Source organism: Macaca nemestrina, chromosome 14 (genome assembly GCF_043159975.1).
Source record: "Macaca nemestrina isolate mMacNem1 chromosome 14, mMacNem.hap1, whole genome shotgun sequence".
Lineage (NCBI taxonomy): Eukaryota > Metazoa > Chordata > Mammalia > Primates > Cercopithecidae > Macaca > Macaca nemestrina.
The window spans coordinates 3,730,595-3,751,519 of NC_092138.1; the positions used below are offsets into that span (position 1 = coordinate 3,730,595).

Here is a 20,925-nt window from a genome sequence, read left to right on the forward strand (position 1 = left end):
TTCCTTCTGGCTGTAAGAGGCAAACGTGACTACACTGCTGTTAAATGTTGTGGTATGAAAGCACGATTTCAAGACCTGTGAAGAAATTCAGAGGGCGAGGCCTTCTCTCACAAATAAGATTTTTTCCAAGAAAGGTTAAAATTGTGACCCACACACAGATACAAAATGAACATATGTCAGAGATTTTCTTTAACTCATTAATTAATGAGAGAACCAGTGTTAGGGAAATAATTAAAGATGAAATTGCCTACCAACATAGTGAATCAGTTTCCCAAGGTAGAAAAGAAATAGTCTTATTACAGAATAAGTATTAAGCCAGACTGTGATGCACATTTCAGGCAATCACTAATGTGACTGCAAAGACAAATTTCATCCATTTATGTAGCCAGACAGATACAACCCATTACATACATGTTCTAAAGATAAAGGACAACTTGTCCTCAAGTAAGAGGACTTGACAGCACCGTTTGCTACACAGCCCATCTTATATTCACCTGGTAACTGGGGAGGCACACTCCTTTATACACAGGAAAACTAAACTCCTTCATGTCTCTTGGACAAGTGGGTAGTTACAACTTGGAGCCAGGCACCTACATTAAGGAGACAGGAACACTACCTTTCTTGATGCTTACATTTCAAAGAAATGTCTCCAAGGTCCTCAAGAAAAACATTCCTGGAAACAAGAAAGAGGCTAAATAAGGTTTTTTGTTGTTGTTGTTTTTGTTTGTTTGTTTGTTTTAAGATTTTAAAGATGTACAAGTTTTCTGAAAGAAATGCTCTAAGGAAAAAAAGTGAGTGAAAGTGTATATCCCTTTTAGCACTAACAAAGTTTTTGTTTGTTTGGTTTGGTTTGTGTTTACCCTTACACCAGTAAGGCCAGTTTAAAGAAGTACCACACATTTATAGTCAGAAAGGAGATGCTGAGATGCAAACCTAGCAGAATTTGTCAATATCCACAGGGAAAGGCAAATCCCTTCCCTGTACACACTTTGCATCTCTGTGGACAAGCATTATTTGCATTATTATCAATGTTCTGCAAGTTAAATTCTGTCACTACACAGCTGTAAAGTAACCCAGTCCAAGATGATGCTTTACAATCCTGTAATGTCAGCTAATCTTTCCATTGAAAATACATCCAGTAATCTCTTTTCCCCATTTCAAAGACCGCCCTCAATTTTTTTCCTACAGTAGTTGGTTCAGCTTTACTGCTGATGAGTTGCATATATTCTGGATTCAGTGAGGTGCTGAGCAAGCACTTCGTCCAGTTCTAGGTTGCACAATACTAGAATTAAATATAATTAAAGTTCTTAAATCTCATCAGGATTTTGCTTTAGCTCATGCCTTTGTGAGTGTGACATTTTGCCTCTGCAGTTAAAATGTTGTAGTTGTTAACAAGAGATCATACTCAAATGTGTTTAAAATGACATCTATGTTGTGGGCAATTAATTTAATAACTTCTCATTAAAATATAGATTCCACTGTATCTGATTTTCTTGTGCATAAACTATGACCAAAGGCCAAATACAACCTAATAGAAAACAAAAAGGAAACAAATGTGGATGATAGACATGAAAACAATTACACAAAGATCTGCTTTTATTTGTCAAAAGATATTCTTAAAGAGGGCACTTTTTGCAGTTATAAAAAGAACATGTCAAAGATTTTGTTTAACTCATTAGTTTATGAGGGAATCAGTAAGATGTTACAACAGGTTCGAAGAATCAAAGATATATAAGCAGTAAGCTGCAATGACTTTGCATATAATGTAAAACTGGCTTATTCCATGGGATGGGGTAGAGGAACCAGGAAGATCAATTGTATTTCTACCAGACAAAATTCATTTGCATGTCTATGAACAATAATCATTTGCCTGCTTTCAATTTTCTACAATTACCAGGGTGATAAAAGAATTCAAAGAAGGTAAAAGACCTGCAGAATCATATAAGCCTCGAGATTGTGTTTAGAAAATGCCTACTTTTACATTGAAGACATTCAGAATCTTGGTTGATTTTAAAGAATAATTTATTTCCTTACACATTATTATTACTTCTGTTTCTGTTTCATACATCACTGAAGGTTAAAAGGGAAAGCTAAAATATTAATGTTAATTTTTAATTTTTAAGAAGTACTACATTTGAAATGCTAATAATATACTAACTTCACATAAATGCATGTTAGGAAGAAAAATAAATCAAGCACAGAGTCATTTTAATAATTTACAGGTTTCCTGAGACTATCAAGTAAAATGTTAACTTTATAGAAAAGTTTCTATCAGTCTAAAGTTTATTATGATATATGTAACTTCTGAAACAGTTTTGATTTCTGCCTAATTTTAAACTTCAGTGTAATGTTCATTTAATAGGCCTCATGAAGCTAATCTTATTTTTAGCCCATTTCTTGGCATGTATCTTTGACATATTACCAGGTAAAAGAAAACACAGAATACCTCTAGTGATTTTAAATACCTTAACATTTAAATTTACCATCAAAGACAATTTGTTATGTTACCAAATTATTTCATAAGATTAATTTCATAATTACTACTAAGAATCATAAAATAATGTGGATGTGAATATAAATATATAAAAATACTGTACATATATAAAGTACACCTCCAGTTCTTTCCTAAGCATTTTTTATCAAATATAAAATATTAGCTTTTATTTTATTTTATTTTTTGAGACAGTCTCACTCTGTCACCAAGGCTGTAGTGCAGTGGTGTGATCTCTGCTCACTGCAACCTCCACCTCCCGGGTTCAAGCGATTCTTGTGTCTCAGCCTCCCAAGTGGCTGGGACTATAGGCACATGCCACCAGCCGCAGCTAATTTTTTGTATTTTTAGTAGAGATCAGGTTTCACCATGTTAGCCAGGCTGGTCTCGAACTCCCGACCTTAGGTGATCGCCCACCTCGGCCCCCCAAAGTGCTGGAATTACAGGCGTGAGCCACCATGCCCAGCCAATAATAACTTTTAAAAGAGAGTATGATTATGTCTATAACCATAATGTGTTAATTCAGAAACACATGAATATATGTTAAAGATTTTAATTAATCAATGAAGAAACCAGTAAGATATTATAGTCAGTTCAGAGGAGAATTCAAAGTATTACACATACAGGCAGATAAGAAATGCCAAAATGAATTACAGACAGAAATGAAATGGTCCAGTAACCAACTGCACCCCACCAGGCACAAGTCATTTGCATTTCTATGGGTACAAGTCATTTTGCATTACTATCAGTTTTCTACAATTTACAGGGCTGTAAAATAGCTCAGACAGTGAAAGCAGGGTTTACCTTAATTGATGGGTGCAGTAAGCCAGACATCCAGTGATCTTCCCCTCATTTCAAATCCTGTTGCACCGCATAAGTATGTACAATTATTATGTGTCACCTTTTTCTAAAAAAAGCTTTTCACAGCCATTCTTCACATATTTTTTTATCAACTCACTTTCTTGATTCTTGTAACATATTTTTGTTAGATTCAGTGAAGCAAGTAAGTTTTGCATTTGAAGATTGAACCAAACTGTGTTGTTTTTAATCCCATCGTAAAGGCTTCTAGTGTTTATGTTTGATAATTCTAGTTCCTTTACGTAAATTATCAGAATTTATTATAGTGATTCTTCAGAAAGTAATATTTTTATTCAGGCATTATTGTCATAATGAAATTTTTAAAATTAAAGATAGGTGGTTAATTTTTTTTTCAGTGATACATCATCAACATGTAAATACCACTCTTTGACTTATTCAGTGATCTGAATCAAATTGTTTTCAAGTGTTTACAGAGCTCATAATTTAGAGTTGTCTCTGACTGATTATATTTCCTCCAGGTGCTGGATTAAACAATGGGCAGTGGCACTCTGTCCTTATCTGCTAAATGGAGCCATATGAATGTGGTGGTGGATGATGACACCGCTATTCAGCCCCTGGTGGCTGTGCTCATTGATTCAGGTGACACCTATTATTTTGGAGGTAAGAGAAAGCAACTGAATGACAGTGGCAGTGGAACCACTTTTTATCTTTATTGCTTTGCATTTTAACTCTCTAGTCAAATTTAAACCAAGTTAATACTAAGAAATAATCTATCTCTAGCAATGAAATTAATACCTTTTGAGTTTGTAAAAAACATGAAACATTTATCAATTTTTCTTCCCAATACAAAAATAAGTATCTGCAGAAAGTTTACTTAATGTTTAAATAACTTCATATTTCATTTAACATTAAAAGAAAATACATTTGAGCTACACATAGTAAATAAGAATTAAGTGGAAACTTTCAAACATCAGTATCATAATCATATCTCTACAACAGATAAATCCATTTTACTTCTAACAGCTTGTACAAACAAAACAGAACATATTGTCTAAAGTCATTTGTCTTACATAAAATATTACTTATATGTTTAAGTCTACATCTAAATCTATACTATTGAATCATTAGTACACAGCTCAATTTGTAGGTAGATAGATGAATAAATATTTTTACATGGAAAAGGATTAATAGGAAATGTCATACTGATTATGAAGTACTTTCAAAACATTGACAATAATAAACAAATACTAATTAATAGGAGAGAAGCATATTAAATGAATCCAGTGTAATTGATGTTACACTGGTGCAAAGTACTGAATGTTTGCTTCCCCCTGCCCAGATTCATATGTTGAAATCCTGACCCCCAAAGTCATGGTGTCAGGAGGCTTTGGAGGGCAAGTAAGTGAGGAGGGTGGAGCCCTTATGAATGGAATTAGTGCCCTTATGAAAGAGGCCCAAGAGAACTCCCGTGCCTTTCCTGCCATGTGAAGTTATAAGGAGACTGTGGTCTGTGAACCAGACACTGCATCTGCTTTGCCTCAAACTTAGACTTTCCAGCATCCAGAACTGACAGAAATAACTGTTTGTTGTGTAAACCACTCAGTTCATGGGATTCTGCCCAAACTGACTATGAGAACTCATACAGCTAAAGAAATGGAAACAAGCAGATCTTTTGATTATAAAGGAAGTTTGGATTTTTTAAATTAAAAGAACCACTAGGAATAACAGCAAAACCCTGCTATGTATTCTAGAATGCTCCTGTGAGCCCAAAGATGAGGCTTATATATCTGGAAGCTACAGTTAAAAGAAATAATCATGTGAGAAAACTTGTCACATGGGGGCATGGATGCCTGTACATTAAAGCATTCTGTTATCATCCCATATCACCACATATATAAGAAAACTTAAGTAAGAAAGTTTTCAACTAGGTAAGAAATTCCATGCTGGACACAGATATAGAGAGCCACTTTGCACTGTACCTAAACACTGAGGTGTTACGGAGGTAACTTAATTATTTGTAATTCTTACTGGAAAGGTAAATATATTCAACCTTTCTTAGTAATAAAAATTGTATGTAAACAGAAATATAGATCTAGTAATAGAAGACTTGCTATATACATACAGTCCTATACATTGCATTTTACCTCATCAGTATTTGTGGTGTTTCACAAAGAATATGTACTTTTCCAAATATACAGTCACAGACATTCAAAGACTTCACTGAGCTGCCCTCTGGCACACAGTATGTATTTGAATTGTTAAACAAAATTAAAATGGCCTGAGGAATCTCTGAGCAGACAAAGCCTTGTAAGTGGCCTTAACTTTGCTTGATTTACCAATATAAGCAAAACTTAACTTGAGCTATTTCTTGTAAATGGCTTTTAAAAAAAAAAAAGTCAAACTTAAGGCTAACCAATCAGAAGCCACCAATTAACTTATATAACTAGAGACATTCCAGCAGGATCAACCAAGTAGGGCAATTGTATAACTACAACCAGTGAAAAATCTGCTCCTATATTTACCTTACAGAAGCTGGCCCTTTTCGTTCCCTTGAAAGGGTCCCTGAACCAGTTCCCATTTGAAGCTGCTTCAGCAGTGATTGATGAATCACTGTTAGCTCAAATCAACTTTTGTGCCTCCATTACCTTTTATTAATGGATACATTTATATCTCTAGTTGGATGCTTTTTCCTCTAAGCAGACACAGAGTAACCCTAAAGAGCTTAAGATTTTTAAAATTTCAAGAAGTTAATGCCTTGATTTATCTTGAGTGGATGATAACATAAGGAGTCCTCAGAAAAATATAGCCATGCCTGCCAACCTTTTCAGAAGAGCGAAGTTAGCTTAAGGAATAATCATCAGTCCTAGGTTGTCAGTGATCTGAGAAATTCCATGTGCTGAGGATGATGCCATATTAAGGGTTTCCAAGTATGAGTACCAAGATAGCTCCTAAACCTGCTCTCAGCCATATGTGGTATAGACAATTATCTCTAACGAAGTTTTTCCAAACCAAGTAGAAAAAACAGTAAACAGAGCAGAGATTTTTTTTATTGGGATGGGACTAAAATCTGTCCCTCCTTTAGGATGAGAGCTAAAATCTGCATGACAGAAACAGGTGACAGAGTCTGATCCACACTACTTTGTTTTCACAACTGCTAGCCCAGATGGAATAGGTCCAGAAAGAAACTACTGAATAAGCAATAGAAAATCTCAAAATGATAGTCTTTGACAATGTATATTCATATATATTTTCCCATTTCCTTCAGAAAATACGTGATGCTTCTCTTGTTTTTTAAACTTATTTTAGGCTCAAAGGTATACATGTGCAGGTTTGTTATATAGGCAAATTGCATGTAATGGGGGTTGGTGTATAGATTATTTCATCATCCAGGTAATGAGCATAATTATTTCATCACCCAGGTAATAAGCATAGTACCCAGTGGGTAGTTTTTCAATCTTCATCCTCCTCCACCCACCACCCTCAAGTAGGTTGTGGTGTCTTTTCTTTCCTTCTTTGTGTCCATATGTACTCAATATTAAGCTCCCACTCATAAGTCAGAATACATGGTATTTGGTTTTCTGTTCCTGTGTTAGTTTGCTTTGGATAATGACCTCCAGCTCCAAAGGACATTATCTCATCTTTTTTTATGGCTACATAGTATTCCATGGTATATATGTACCATATTTTCTTTACACTGCCATTGATGGGTATTTAGGTTGATTCTATGTCATTGCTACTGTGAATGAACATACACATCTATGTGTCTTTATGGTAGAAAGATGATTATTCCTTTGGGTGTGTACTCAATGGGGTTGCTGGTTTGAGTGGTAGCTGTTTTAAGTTCTTTGAGAAATCACCAAACTGCTTGCTGCAATGACTGAACTAATGTATAATTCCCCCAGCAGTGTATAAGCACTCCCTTTTCTCCACAGCTTTACCGGCACCTGTTATTTTTTGCCTTTTAAATAATAGCCATTCTGACTGGTGTGAGCTGGCATCTTGTGGTTTTGATTTGCATTTATCTAATGAGTAATGACGCTGAGGGTTTTTTCATATGCTTTTTGGCCATGTGTATGTCTTCTTTTGAAAAGTGCCTGTTCACATCCTTTGCCCATTTTTTAATGGAGTGGTTTTGGTTTTTTTTGTTTTTGTTTTTGCTTGTTAAGTTCCCTATAGATTCCAGATGTTAGACCTTTGTCAGATGCATAATATGTGAATGTTTTCTTCCATTCTGTAGGTTGTCTGTTTACTCTGTTGATAGTTTCTTTTGCTGTGCAGAAGCCCTTTAGTTTAATTAGGTCCCATTTTTCAGCTTTTGTTTTTGTTGCAATTGCTTTCAGTGTCTTCATCATGAAATCTTTGCCATGTCCTATGTCCAGAATGGTATTTCCTATATTTCCTAGGTTGTCTTCCAGGGTTTATAGTCATAGGCTTTATTTTAATTTTTTTTTTGAGACAGGGTCTCACTCTGTTGCCCAGGTTGGAGTGCAGTGGCACAATGCACCCTCAACCTCCCAGGCTTAAGAGATTCCCCCGCCTCAGCCTCCTGAGCAGCTGGGACTACAGGCACGTGCCACCACACTCAGCTATTTTTTTTTTATTATTATTGTTTGTAGAGACGAGGTCTCGTTATGTTGCCCAGGCTTGTCTCAAACTCTGAGGCTCAAGCTGTCCTCCCACCTCGCCCTCCCAAAGTGTTGGGATTATAGGCATGAGCCACTGCACCTGACAGGTTTTACATTTTACTCTTTAATCCATCTTCAGTTGATTTTTGTATATGGTGTAAGGAAGGGGTCCAGGAACAGTTGATGGTTAGCCAGTTATCCCAGCACCATTTATTGAATAGGGAGTCCTCTCCCTATTGCATGTTTTTGTTGACTTTGTCGAAGATCAAATGGTTGTAAGTGTGTGGTATTGTTTCTGGGCTCTCTATTCTGTTCCATTGGTCTGTGTGTCTGTTTTTGTACCAGTACTGTGCTATTTTGTTTACTATAGCCTTGTAGTAGAGGTTGAAGTTGGGTAACGTAATGCCTCCAGTTTTGTTCTTTTTGCCTAGGATTCCCTTGGCTATCCAGGCTCTTTTTTGGTTCCGTATTAATTTTAAAATAGTTTTTACTGGTTCTGTGAAGAATGCCATTGGTAATTGGATAGGAATAGCATTGAATCTATAAATTGCTTTGGGCAATATGGCCCAATATGGTTAAAAACCATATTTATTATTCCTATCCATGATTATGGAATGTTTTTCCATTTGAATGCCATTTATGATTTCTTTGAGCAGTGTTTTGTAATTCTTGTTGTAGAGATCATTCACCTCCCTGGTTAGCCGTGTTCCTAGGTATTTTATTCTTTTCGTGGTAATTGCGAATAGGATTGCATTCTTGATTTGGCTCTCAGCTTGCATGTTGTTGGTATATGGGAATGCTACTAATATTTGTACATTATTTTGTATCCTGAAACTTTACTGAGATTATCAGATCAAGAAGCTTTTGGGCAGAGACGATGGGGTTTTGTAGGTATAGAATCATATAATCTGCAAACAGCGACAGTTTGACCTCGTCTCCTCCCATTTAGATGCCTCTTATTTCTTTCTCTTGCCTGATTGCTCTGGCTAGGACATCAGTACTATGTTGGGTAGGAATAATGAGAGAGGGTATCCCTGTCTTGTCCCAGTTTTCAAGGGGAATGCTTCCCATCTTTTGCCCATTCAGTATGATGCTGGCTGTGGGTTTGTCATAGGTGGCTCTTATTATGTTGAAATATGTTCCTCCAATGCCTTGTTTGTTGAGGGTTTTTAACATGAAGGGATGTTGAGAAAATACCTGATGCTTCTCTAGAGACAAATATATGAAAGCAAACAACATTTCATGAAGGATTAAAGAATATTTTGTGTCAGCAAGAATGACTCTCCAAGATGCCCTAATCTCTGAAAACTGTGAATCCGTTATATCACTTAAGGGATTTTGCAGATGTAATTAAATTAAGGTTGCAGACTTTAAGACAGGAGATGATCGTGATTCATGCAGTGGGCTCAGTGTAATCACATGAGCACCTAAGAGATTTAACTTGGTTGGAGGCAGAAGAGACACAGAAGAGAGGTGTGGGTGAGGGGAAGCCAGAGAACTGGAAGCAGGAGAATGTCTCTCTGCAGCATTGCTGGTTTAGAAAATGAACTGGGCACCATGAAGAGCGATGCAGGCAGCCTGACGCTGCTGAGAGGCCCCAACTACCAGCCGGTGATGAACTGGGACCTCACTCCTACAACTACAAGAAGATGAATTCTGCTCTAACCTGCATTTGCTTGGACACACATTCTCCCCTAGAGCCTTCATAAAGAGCCCAAGAGCACCTGGATTTTCTCCTTGTAAGACTATAAGCAAGGTCATCAGTCCAGCCCTCCCACACTTCTAAAGTGAGAGATAGTAAGAGAATGTTTTAGTGATTTGTTACAGTGATGATGAAAAGCTGATACACATTCCAGCCTCCATCACATCCATTTACAGACATTCCCATTCAGTTGTGAACCCTTGGACAATGGCCCAAAAAAAAAAAAAAAAAAAACCTTTTCTCAAACACACGCTGAGAATATACTGGAAAAAAAATCTATCTATCTATCTATCTATCTATCTATCTATCTATCTATCTATCTATCTGTCTGTCTATCTATATGGTCAGGCACAGTGGCTCACCTGTAATCTCAGCACTTTGGGAGGCCAAGGTGGGCGGATCACCTGAGGTCAGGAGTTCAAGACCAGCCTGGCCAACATGGTGAAACCCTGTCTCTACAAAAATACAAAAAAAAAAAATTAGCTGGGCATGATGGCGGGTGCCTGTAATCCCAGCGACTCAGGAGGCTGAGACAGGAGAATTGCTTGAATCTGGGAGGCGGAGGTTGCAGTGAGCCGAGATCATGCTATTGCACTCCAGCCTGGGCGACAAAGCAAGACTCCATCTCAAAAAAAAAAAAAAAAAAAAAAAAAAATATATATATATATATATATATATATATAGTTTTAACAGAAAGTCAAACTATCCAATACAGTTTCTGTTTTTTGTTTTGTTTTGTTTGGATTGTGTATAGCCCTGGAGCTAAAGTAACATACATGATCATGAACCATATAGGGACACAGTGACAGAAATGGGAAAGCTGATCCATGATCATACATGCATATATGCATACATACATACACTATGGATTCCAAAGTCCCCTTTGACCTGAAAGTATGAGACGAGCCCACAACCCGTTTGAAATAGATACTCAGCAACCACAACCCAAATTGTATATACATAAGTAAAGTTGTCCTTATTTCAGAGATGATATATGAATTGAATTGTTTTCCTTCAAATTTATATGAACCCCAGAATGTGACCTTGTTTGGAGATAGGATCTTTGCAGAGGTAATCAAGTTAAAATGAGGTCATTAAAGTGAGCCCCAATCCAGTATGACCAGTGTCCTTATAAAAAAGGGAAATGTAGGTGCAGAGACACACACAGAGGGAAGACGCTGGGACAACACACAGGGAATATGCCTCGGGAAGACAGAGGCCTAGAGTGTTACACCTGCAAGGCCAGAGCTGCTTACTGGGTTCCTCCCTGACCCCACCTCCCACCTGGGGCTGAGCTTGACCCAGGCCTTACCACCCACTGCTGCTACTCTGCCATAAATCCCTTTTTAAAAAAATTTTAAATACTTATTTGACAAATAAAAATTCTATATATTCAAGGTATACTACGTTATGATTTGATATAGGTACATACTGTGTTCTGATTACCACAGTCAAGTTAATTAACACACCCAGCACACCACACATAGTTACCATGTTGGTGGCAGAGGGGAGTGAAGACATTTAAAATCTACTTTCTTTCCAAATTGCGGGTAAATAAAACAGTATCATTCCCTATAGTCACCACGCTGGATCCCTTTTGTTTCATAGGGTTGTTGAAAAAAGACTGTGCGAATTAAGGACTGAAATGCATGTCTTCCAGATAGGCCTAAATAAAGGATCACACTCCGGAACCAGTTTTAAATAGACCACCCTTTATGGAGCTTCCCTTCATCACCGTGCCCAGTGGAATTGTAACAATGCTAAATGAGTGCCGTTACCTTTTTCACTGCTTTATGTGCTGGTTTTACGGCACCACACAAGCGTCCCCGGAGCCTTGGCTCCTCTGGAGCATCTTACTGATGTGCCGCTGCCTCACGAAGAAAGGCCATGTTTTGCCCAAAGTGACTAATAGTTTAACTCAGTCGGTTATTTCAGCTTATTTTTATTGCCCAGTAATGATGCGGTGAAACATTCTACTAAGTCGGGGAGCACATCAGCCTTTCCTAGACAATGATAAACAGAATATTTGCCAGCTCAGTCAATGACTGAGTACAACCAAGAGACACTGCAGCCTAAGAGAGGGCAGTCAGAGTGGGGAGGTCACAGAAGGGTGCAATAAATCTTCTCCCCAAGGATGTTTACGCAGAAAGCCCTTGGTCATTAGAAATGTCATTTAACTGTAAATAATAAGATACATTTGCTAATCAATGCTTGAGATGCTTCCTGAGAGTATTAGTATAGTTTTGCATTTTACTATTTTTTTTCCAGAATCCCTTTAAAATTATGTTGGAGATGGGACAATATGAAAGTAAAATTCATCCCTAAAATTGGCTGTCAGCATGGAAATTATAAATCTCATTTTCTAAACTCTTTGACAGTCCTTCACAGCAAACTTTCCACAGAGCAACTGTGAAAATAGACAATGTCAATCTGCAAAGTTTCTGATTGTTTTCTTTCCTCATATTCCGAGGTGTGCATATGTGCCCCGAATTGTATTAAAACATTTGCTACAGATGACAGATTTTATAACAAAAAACAAATAAGCCAATATATCCAAGACCTATCATTTCAAAAGTAAAATATTTAGGAAGCACTAAAAGGGATAAGAATGAAAATACCATTCCCTTTTTTAAGTGATACTAAATAAAGTTGATTACAGAAAATGCTTTGTCAAAGTATAAATATAGTATCACCTTTATGGTTTAAATTCTCCAGGTGAGATTTTATAACATCCCATTATCCAAGAACACATTTCCATAAATATATACATGCTAGTGTTAGAAATGCTTTTGAGTTAGTTTTACTCATATCACAATTTAATTCATTTTTGCTGTGAAATAGATCATATATGTACAGTTAGAGAAATACTAATAATTTTTTAAAAGAATATATATTCTGTTACATAAATATACCACATTTGATCAGTTCTACTGTCCCATTTTGTTATTGTTAGGCAATTTTCATTTTTGCTTTTAGATTTGCTTTATAAAATTTAGGAGGGTCGTGTCTGTTTTGTTGTTTTGCTTTTTTTTTTAGACAGGGAGTCACTCTGTTGCCCAGGCTGGAGTGCAGTGGAGCAATCACAGCTCACTGCAGCCTCTGCCTCTCCAGGCTCAAGCACTTCTTCCACCTTAGCCTCCAGAGTAGCTGGGACTACAGGCCTGCACCACCACACCCAGCTAATTTTTGTTGTTGTTTTCTTCATATTTTGTAGAGACAAAGTTTTGCCATGTTGTTCAGGCTGGTCTGAGGTGATCCACCCACCTCAGCCTCCCAAAGTGCTGGGATTACAGGCATGAGCCACCATGCCCAGCGTAAAATTCAGTTTTTAAAATATTTTTAACATATCCAGTTTTTCCAGTGAATTTTTCATTCCTTGTGTGTGCTTTTGTAACTTTATTTACCCATCTCTATAGTAAACTTTGGGAAACACCAGCTCTAACCACCATGTTTAACAGCATAGGCTGGTTGTGAAATTTTACTGATGCATATAAATGCAAAATAGATTTCCTCACATAGAAATAGCCTTTGGTTCTGCTAGTATTCATTACTCATTTTAGTAATTTAAAGACCACATGATCCAAATTCTTCTTGAATGCTGTGCAGTGTATTGAAAGACACTAATAAGCCCTTTTCTGTTTTCTCAGCAAATTTAATTCTTGGGACATTTCTGTTCCTATAGTTTCCTATGACACATAGCATCACTAAGAATCAAATAAGTGAAACTGAAAAGATTAAAATTAATCCTGTAATCCAGTTTTAATAATGAGTTCTTTTTATTATGTTTCTTTTTCCTTTCCATTTGTTTTATATTGGCCTGGAGAAAACAGGCTTGATGGATAAAATTCACAGTATTTTCTTCCTAACTAGCTTATATAGAAGGGCCTGAATATGTACAACTGCAGACACTAACTTCATTCCTACAGTATAATATCCACCACTGATTGAAACTAGTCCGCTGCGCATGTTATTTATTTATTTAAAAGGATTTGGATTTTTATACAATATTTAAAAACCACAAAATGAAAAGGGATCAATCACTGTATACCTTGGAAGTCTTTCCAACAGTCTCAGTATCCAACAGCCGTGAAGGCTGTGACCTTTTTCCTTCTTTTCTTAGCCTGCTGGTCATTTAAGGGTCACCGGAGATGACTCATGCTCTAGTTCTTAAAATCAAACTTGTTCCACCAAGTCCAAGACCCTGAATTTGTCCAAATTGTAAAAGCATCCTCTTGCCACCTGTCCACCAAAATACCTTCTATTCAAGCGAACAACAGCTTTAATTGCTGACTCAACTCTCAAATTCTAAAAATGTCTGTACTGCTTTATCATCAGGGGCACCAAGAAGTTCACATATCACACATTTTCCCACTTTGCCATATTTTTCATGGCAAAATTGGAAAATACTGTGGACTTTATCCATCAAGCCTGTTTTCTCTGAGCCAATATAAATTGACAATGGAAAAGAAAAAGAAGCATAACAATAAAACGAACTCATTATTAACTAAATTAACTATACTGTTTTCAGTTTTACTTATTTTATCCTTAATGATGCTATGTCTCATAGGAAACCATATGAACTGAAAAATATGTCATCACACATTCTTCCCTAGTTTCAACTTCCAAGTCTTCATCCACCTTCCCTGCACCAACCATGCTCCTTAGTAGGACCACGTTAGTAGGATTCAAGTATTTCAGTCAGTGGATTTGTACCTGATTCTTCACTGCATCTTTCTCCGCGGCGTCGCCCGTGATGATATTGCCGCCGGGTTTGCTGGTCTTCCCCACCGGAAAGGCAGCGCGCAGCCCCTGCTGGTGCTCCCTGAGGCCCTGGCCTTCCCGGAAGCCGCGCTTCTGCATGAGGTTGTGCGCCACCGTTCCCACCACGTTAGAGAGGAAGGAGCTACTAGGCCGGTTTGGAGATCTCGGTCTGTCCTGTTCCTCCTTCACTAGGGGAGGAATGGCAGCTTTGGAAGCCCGTGCCTGAGGTCTTGAATCCTCTTCATAAGGAAAATCTCGGGGTGACACTTTCTCTACCAGAAAAGTGGGTGGGGCAATGGCAGCTCCGCCCTACTACTTTTCCTCCTCTCTCACTCCTAATCTTCATCTTCATCAGAATCTGGATCTGGTCGCCTTGATCAGAACCCCCCTAGCTTTCTGCCTGTCTTTAGGCCTCTTTTCCCTTTCTCCTATTTCCTTTTGTATTTATAGCTCCTGCTGTGTCTGTCATTCCTCTTTGGCGCTTCACTACTTTCTCGTAATCATAAGGAAACCTAGGATCATATTCGTCAGTTAAGGGAATCAGAACGTCCCCTGCAGAAACCCACTGGGAACAGCATCCTTCAGCCCAGCTGCTGCATGCCGTGGTGTGTCCCCAGTTTGCAGGTCATCTGAGGAGCCGCCTGGCCTTAGGACAGTGACTGGGGCAAGAGCTGCACTGTTTCTCCTTTGGCTCTTTACCTGAGTGAGCGCTGCCTTCCTCACCCGAAGCTGAAGCTGCAGAAGTTTGACGTTTTGGGACCGGCTTTCTGCTTTTGAGTCACTGGTCTCCACTCCCAGGCCATCGTATGGGGACATGCTTTTTATTTTTTATTTTTTTTTTATTTTTAATGTTGCCCTGTTGACTCTACCCATGGGTAGCCAGTTTAATATGAACAAATGGAGGAGGAGGAGGAGAAAGAAGAAAGAAAGAAGAAAGAAGAAGAAAAAAAACCCCACCATTTTCCTGATGCCAGATAAATGGAAAATGTTATTTGTACCAAAGAAAACTTGAGTCAGTCTGCCGGGCGCGGTAGCTCACGCCTGTAATCCCAGCACTTTGGGAGGTCGAAGTGGCAGATCACAAGGTCAGGAGATGGAGACCATCCTGGCTAACACAGTGAAACCCCGTCTCTACCAAAAAATACAAAAAATTAGCTGGGCGTGGTGGTGGGCCCCTGTAACCCCACCTTCTCGGGAGGCTGAGGCAGGAGAATGGTGTGAACCCGGGAGGCAGAGCTTAGTGAGCCGAGATCGCGCCACGGCACTCCAGCCTGGGTGACACAGCAAGATTCCGTCTCAAAAAAAGAAAAAACAAGAAACCTTGAGAGATACTTGGAGTAAATTACTGGTGGATGTGGATTTCTGGATCTCAATAGATTTATTTTAATAGAAAGTTTAGGCCGGGCGCAGTGGCTCACACCTGTAATCCCAGCACCTTGGGAGGCCAAGGCGGGTGGATCAGGTGAGTTTAGTAGTTCAAGACCAGCCTGGCCAACATGGTGAAACCGCATCTCTACTAAAAATACAAAAATTAGCTGGGCATGGTGGCGCACTCCAGTACTACCAGCTACTTGGGAGGCTGAGGCAGGAGAATCGCTTGAACCCGGGAGGCAGAGGTTGCAGTGAACCGAGATGGCACCACTGCACTCCAGCCTGGTACAGAGCGATACTCCATCTCAAAAAAAAAAAAAAAAAAATGTGTAATTTGCAGATGAAGATATATCTTCTGTTCTGTCATTTTTGTTCTTTTTTTCCTAGTCTGAGATTTCATCTTTTTAAAGTGTTTTTCAAGCAGCACCCTGTATGGTTGCAGATTGTGCATATAGCCTGCATTTTTTGCATTCATGCCTGAAATAGAGATTGACTGAAGGTCAAATTCTTTTAAACTTACCTTTATGGAATCTTTCTGCTATTCAGTGCCATACCTCTTTCCATGATATAGAGAATACAAAGTTGACTGTTGCATCGCCAGTCCTCACATCCTTCTTGTAGGAAGTTGCTAGTCCGAGAACTTGTGGCAACACTGCATTGAAGTCTGTCACTGCAGTAACACACAGTGACAATTTTCTTGCCAACCTCATATGCTTACACAAATGAAAATAACCACGCTAAAATTTTCATGGGTCTTAATATCTTTATTTGTTCGATTTCATATCTAAAAACACGCAGTACTTTATGATTAGAATTTGTCCTGAAAGTTTCATAAATTTTTGGGGGGACACCTGGATTTATTTTAGTTTTTTTCCTAACAGAGTTATTGAACTCATTTTATTTAAGAATAACCTAAGTTATGTTTCAGGAAACACCACTTGCTGAAAGAAAAATTAGCAGAACTATTGATATTCCTATAATTCATTACTCAAAAATATTTATTAAATTAATATCCTCTTAGTTCTTAACCTAATGTGTTTATTTCTTAATGATTAGTGAGATGCAGTAGAATTTTACAAAGTTCACTTCTATCCCATTCTTCAGAAGATTTTGCTGTACCATTTAAACTTAAATTTCTTTTTTAAATATAAAGATATAAAAGATTTTAGTCTTCAAACTTTTAAAAAATATGGTGTTAAATTTTAAACTTCCAAGTCTCTGTGAGGTTATGTATAAAGTTTTGATAAGCTAAAAAGAAGTCTTAAATAGGAGGGAGGCTTTTACTTTAGGAATCTAAAGCAGAAAATATTAAACTGTTAAAGAGATAAAGCTTCAGTTATTAAAATAGAAATCTAAACACAACATTTAATTTTTATGGAGACATTTAGGGAGAAAATAAGAGTACAGGCATTGAGAGGTACTTCATTGATTCCAATGAGAGGAATCTTCATTGACTATTTTTTGAAACTGTACTAGTGATTCATAATATAAAGTCAAAGAGAGACCAATGAAAAACACATTAAGTACAAATTCTATACTTCATTTTTTTCATTTTAATAAAGAGCACTGTAAAGAAAACTCAATCCTCAAGTGGTAAATATTGATGTACATTTACTATGATAATTGGAGAAAAGGATATTTGGATATTTGCATGGACTCAGTGTCATGCCAAATACTAGGTTTAATACCTAATATTTGAATGATTGGGAAAAAAATTATATCCCACAAGTTTGAAAGAAACAGTGCTTACAGGTCAATATAAGCAAGCTTCTTTTTTAAAATAAGGCAAAGGATAAAATTTTTCAAACGCTGTAATTTCATAATATACAATTTAAAAAACCCTTTCTATGACTAGAAAGAAATAAAATAGACATTTGATTATTTCCAATATTAGAAGTTAAATATTAAAAGTTTTATCATAACCAGCACTCCATTCTCTTTTTTTGTTGTTATCTTTCCAGAGGGAATGAAATAGTTATAATTACTATAAGGATTAGAAAACTGCATCTCTAATGGAATAAATAGCATTTTTCTAATGATAGCATTTTATTGGAAGATACATACCTTATGAATTTTAATATGATCCCAAGTTGCTCAGCTAATAGTTATCAAGCTCGCTTTCACAACCACACACCCATCAGTTGGATGATATTTTTCCAGGCAGAGGAATTTGCCAGGTTACTATTCATCAGCTACCCAACCCCACATGTCCTGCAGAGAAAATAAAAAGTAATTTCTCCTAGAAAAGTTTGAATCATAAAGATGGATGAAGATATGTGCAGAAGGGCATACTCAATGAAATATGGAGAAGGTTAGACAAGAAAAATATTTAATTAAAAAAATTAAGTATTACAACCACAGTTATGCTGGTTGTGCCATAATTTTACAATGATTTTGGCTGAGAAGAATCACAGGGTCACACCTGGAAAAACAATATTTCCACATACAATTTGCCCTACTACATTTGGTATTTACCATCAGTGAATAAATAAATGCTACAGATTTAAAAGTTAAAAAGTTATATCTACACCTGGTAGACCTTTCAAAACCTGTTTTCTTTATAGAGTAGATTGTTAGTCAATTCTAGTTTAAACATTAACTGTAAAATCATCATCTCTGGCTAAACAGGTTTTAATTTATAGCTCACAGTGACATATTAAAAAAATAATAATAATTCAGGTCGGGCACGGTGGCTCACGCCTGTAATACCAGCACTTTGGGAGACTGAGGCGGGCAGATCACGAGGTCAGGAGATCGAGACCATCCTGGCTAATACAGTGTACCCCCGTCTCTACTGAAAATACAAAAAAAAAAAAAAAAAAAAACAGGCATGGTGGCGGGCACCTATAGTCCTAGCTATTCAGGAGGCTGAGGCAGGAGAATGGCATGAACCCAGGAAGCAGGCTTGCAGTGAGCCATCACGCCACTGCACTCCAGCCTGGGCAAGAGAGCAAGACTCAGTCTCAAAAAAAAAAAAAAAAAAAAATCCAATTCTAGAATTCCCAGAATGGAGTTTATGTCATATTCTATTGATCGAGCGAGGCAGCCAGATTCAAGGGGAGGGGAGTTACTTCTCACCTCTTGAGAAGCAGTATGTGTTGAGGAAGGGAAAGAATTGATGGTTAGCTGTCTTTGACTTCTACCATATGGAGCAGGGTCTCCACACTCCTTTCTCCCTTAATAATTTTCCACTTAAAAATTTTCCTTGCAATTCTCACACCTTTATTATTTCATATAAATTTTACAATCAATTTTTCTTGTCTAGATAACCAGGCCATTTGGATTAAAATTGCATTACATTGCCGGGCGCGGTGGCTCAAGCCTGTAATCCCAGCACTTTGGGAGGCCGAGGCGGGTGGATCACAAGGTCAGGAGATCGAGACTATCCTGGCTAACATGGTGAAACCCCGTCTCTACTAAAAATACAAAAAACTAGCCGGGCGTGGTGGCGGGCCCCTGTAGTCTCAGCTACTTGGGAGGCTGAGGCGGGAGAATGGCGTGAACCCAGGAGGCGGAGCTTGCAGTGAGCCGAGATCACGCCACTGCACTCCAGCCTGGGAGACACAGCGAGACTCCGTCTCAAAAAAATAAATAAATAAAATAAAATAAAATAAAATAAAATAAAATAAAATTGCATTACATGTATGCATTATATGGGAGGAGAACTGACAGCCTTATAATATTGAATCTGCTCATTAAGGAACGTAGTCTTTCTGTTTACTTAGGTTTTATATTTTTCTTTTTTTCTTTTTTTTTTTTTTTTTTTTTTTTTGAGACGGAGTTTTGCTCTGTCACCCAGGCTGGAGTGCAGTGGCCGGATCTCAGCTCACTGCAAGCTCCGCCTCCCGGGTTTACGCCATTCTCCTGCCTCAGCCTCCCGAGTAGCTGGGACTACAGGCGCCCGCCACCGCGCCCGGCTAGTTTTTTGTATTTTTAGTAGAGACGGGGTTTCACCGTGTTAGCCAGGATGGTCTCGATCTCCTGACCTCGTGATCCACCCGCCTCGGCCTCCCAAAGTGCTGGGATTACAGGCTTGAGCCACCGCACCCGGCCGGTTTTATATTTTTCATAACATACATGTTGGTATTTCTACCCAGGCTTTTCTCTTTGTTTTGTCATGTAACCCATGAATGAGACTGCACTGTCTGTGCGATTGGGCAGTTGCCCAAAGTTTAAGGTGTTAACATGCATTAATTCATTTAATCCCTCCTCATTTCCTCCTTCTCCCAACCCCTGACAACCACTAATCTGCTTTCTGGCTCTAGATTTGCCTGTTCTGGACATTTTATATAAATGTGTCATCCAATATCTGGTCTTTTGTGACTGGCTTCTTTCATTTAGCAAGAATCTAAGGATTTTTGAGGTTCATTCATTGTGTAGCCTGTATCAGTACTTCATTCCTGTTTATGGCTGAATAATGTTCCATTGTATGTACATATATTCTTCCATTATACGTACCTATGTATGTATACCACACTTTGTATATCCATTTATTCATTGGGGGATATCTGGGTTATTTACAGTGTATTTCAGGAGTCCCCAAGATCATCCTCCCCCTTGATCTACTGCTATTTGTACCTTATATGACCTCTGCAGAACTATTTATCTGGAAAGTAGCTGATGGTTAACTAAATATAGTTCTTCTAAAGACTCATTTTCCATTGGTATTACATCCTGAGGAGGCTTTAACTCAGTCTCCCAATACATTTGATCATCAATATCAGTATTATCACATGACTTATTTGCATAAGGTAGTCAAATCCAACCAGCCGTGCTAGTGTTACCCATATTGCATGTTGTGGTAGTAGATGCAGCCCCCCAAAATAAAAGTCAAAAGATGCTGGCACTTTCCTGAGGTTCTTCTCAGCCACTAACAATTGGTATAGTTCATCATCACCTGGAATGACCAAAATGTCTCCCATGGAAATGCGGCTCAGCTTTGTAGGCTTCCATTTAACTTTGTCAGGTCCCAAGGCAGGGCTGGCTTTGGCGGTCTTGTTTCCACTTTGGCTATGATGAATAATGCTGCTGTGAACATTCAGGTATACGTTTTTGTGTGGTTTCATTTCTTTTAAGTATATACCTTGGAGTGGAATTACTGGATCATATGATAACTGTTTTAACTTTTGAAAAACTATCAAAATGTTTTCCAAAAC

The 20,925-nt window shown here is 37.9% G+C and overlaps 1 protein-coding gene, 1 long non-coding RNA gene and 1 pseudogene across 4 annotated transcripts in view; 1 reads left to right on the plus strand and 2 right to left on the minus strand.

The window, feature by feature from the left end:
• Positions 1-3,355, minus strand: part of LOC139358071 (uncharacterized) — a 30,617-nt gene extending 27,262 nt beyond the window's left edge. Inside the window, exon 1 of the long non-coding RNA XR_011612307.1 lies at positions 3,296-3,355. This is a non-coding gene — a long non-coding RNA (uncharacterized lncRNA). The remainder of the gene's footprint in view (positions 1-3,295) is intronic.
• The window catches only part of LOC105498900 (zinc finger protein 484), a 137,821-nt gene that overhangs the window by 32,884 nt on the left and 84,012 nt on the right, over positions 1-20,925 (plus strand). For all 3 annotated transcript variants that reach the window (XM_011771283.3, XM_071077506.1, XM_071077505.1), the window contains one exon: positions 3,829-3,970. In XM_011771283.3, coding sequence (XP_011769585.2) covers positions 3,890-3,970 — 81 coding nt within the window. In that variant the 5' untranslated portion in view covers positions 3,829-3,889. The remainder of the gene's footprint in view (positions 1-3,828; positions 3,971-20,925) is intronic.
• On the minus strand, positions 13,811-15,214 carry LOC105498897 (splicing factor 45-like; annotated as a pseudogene).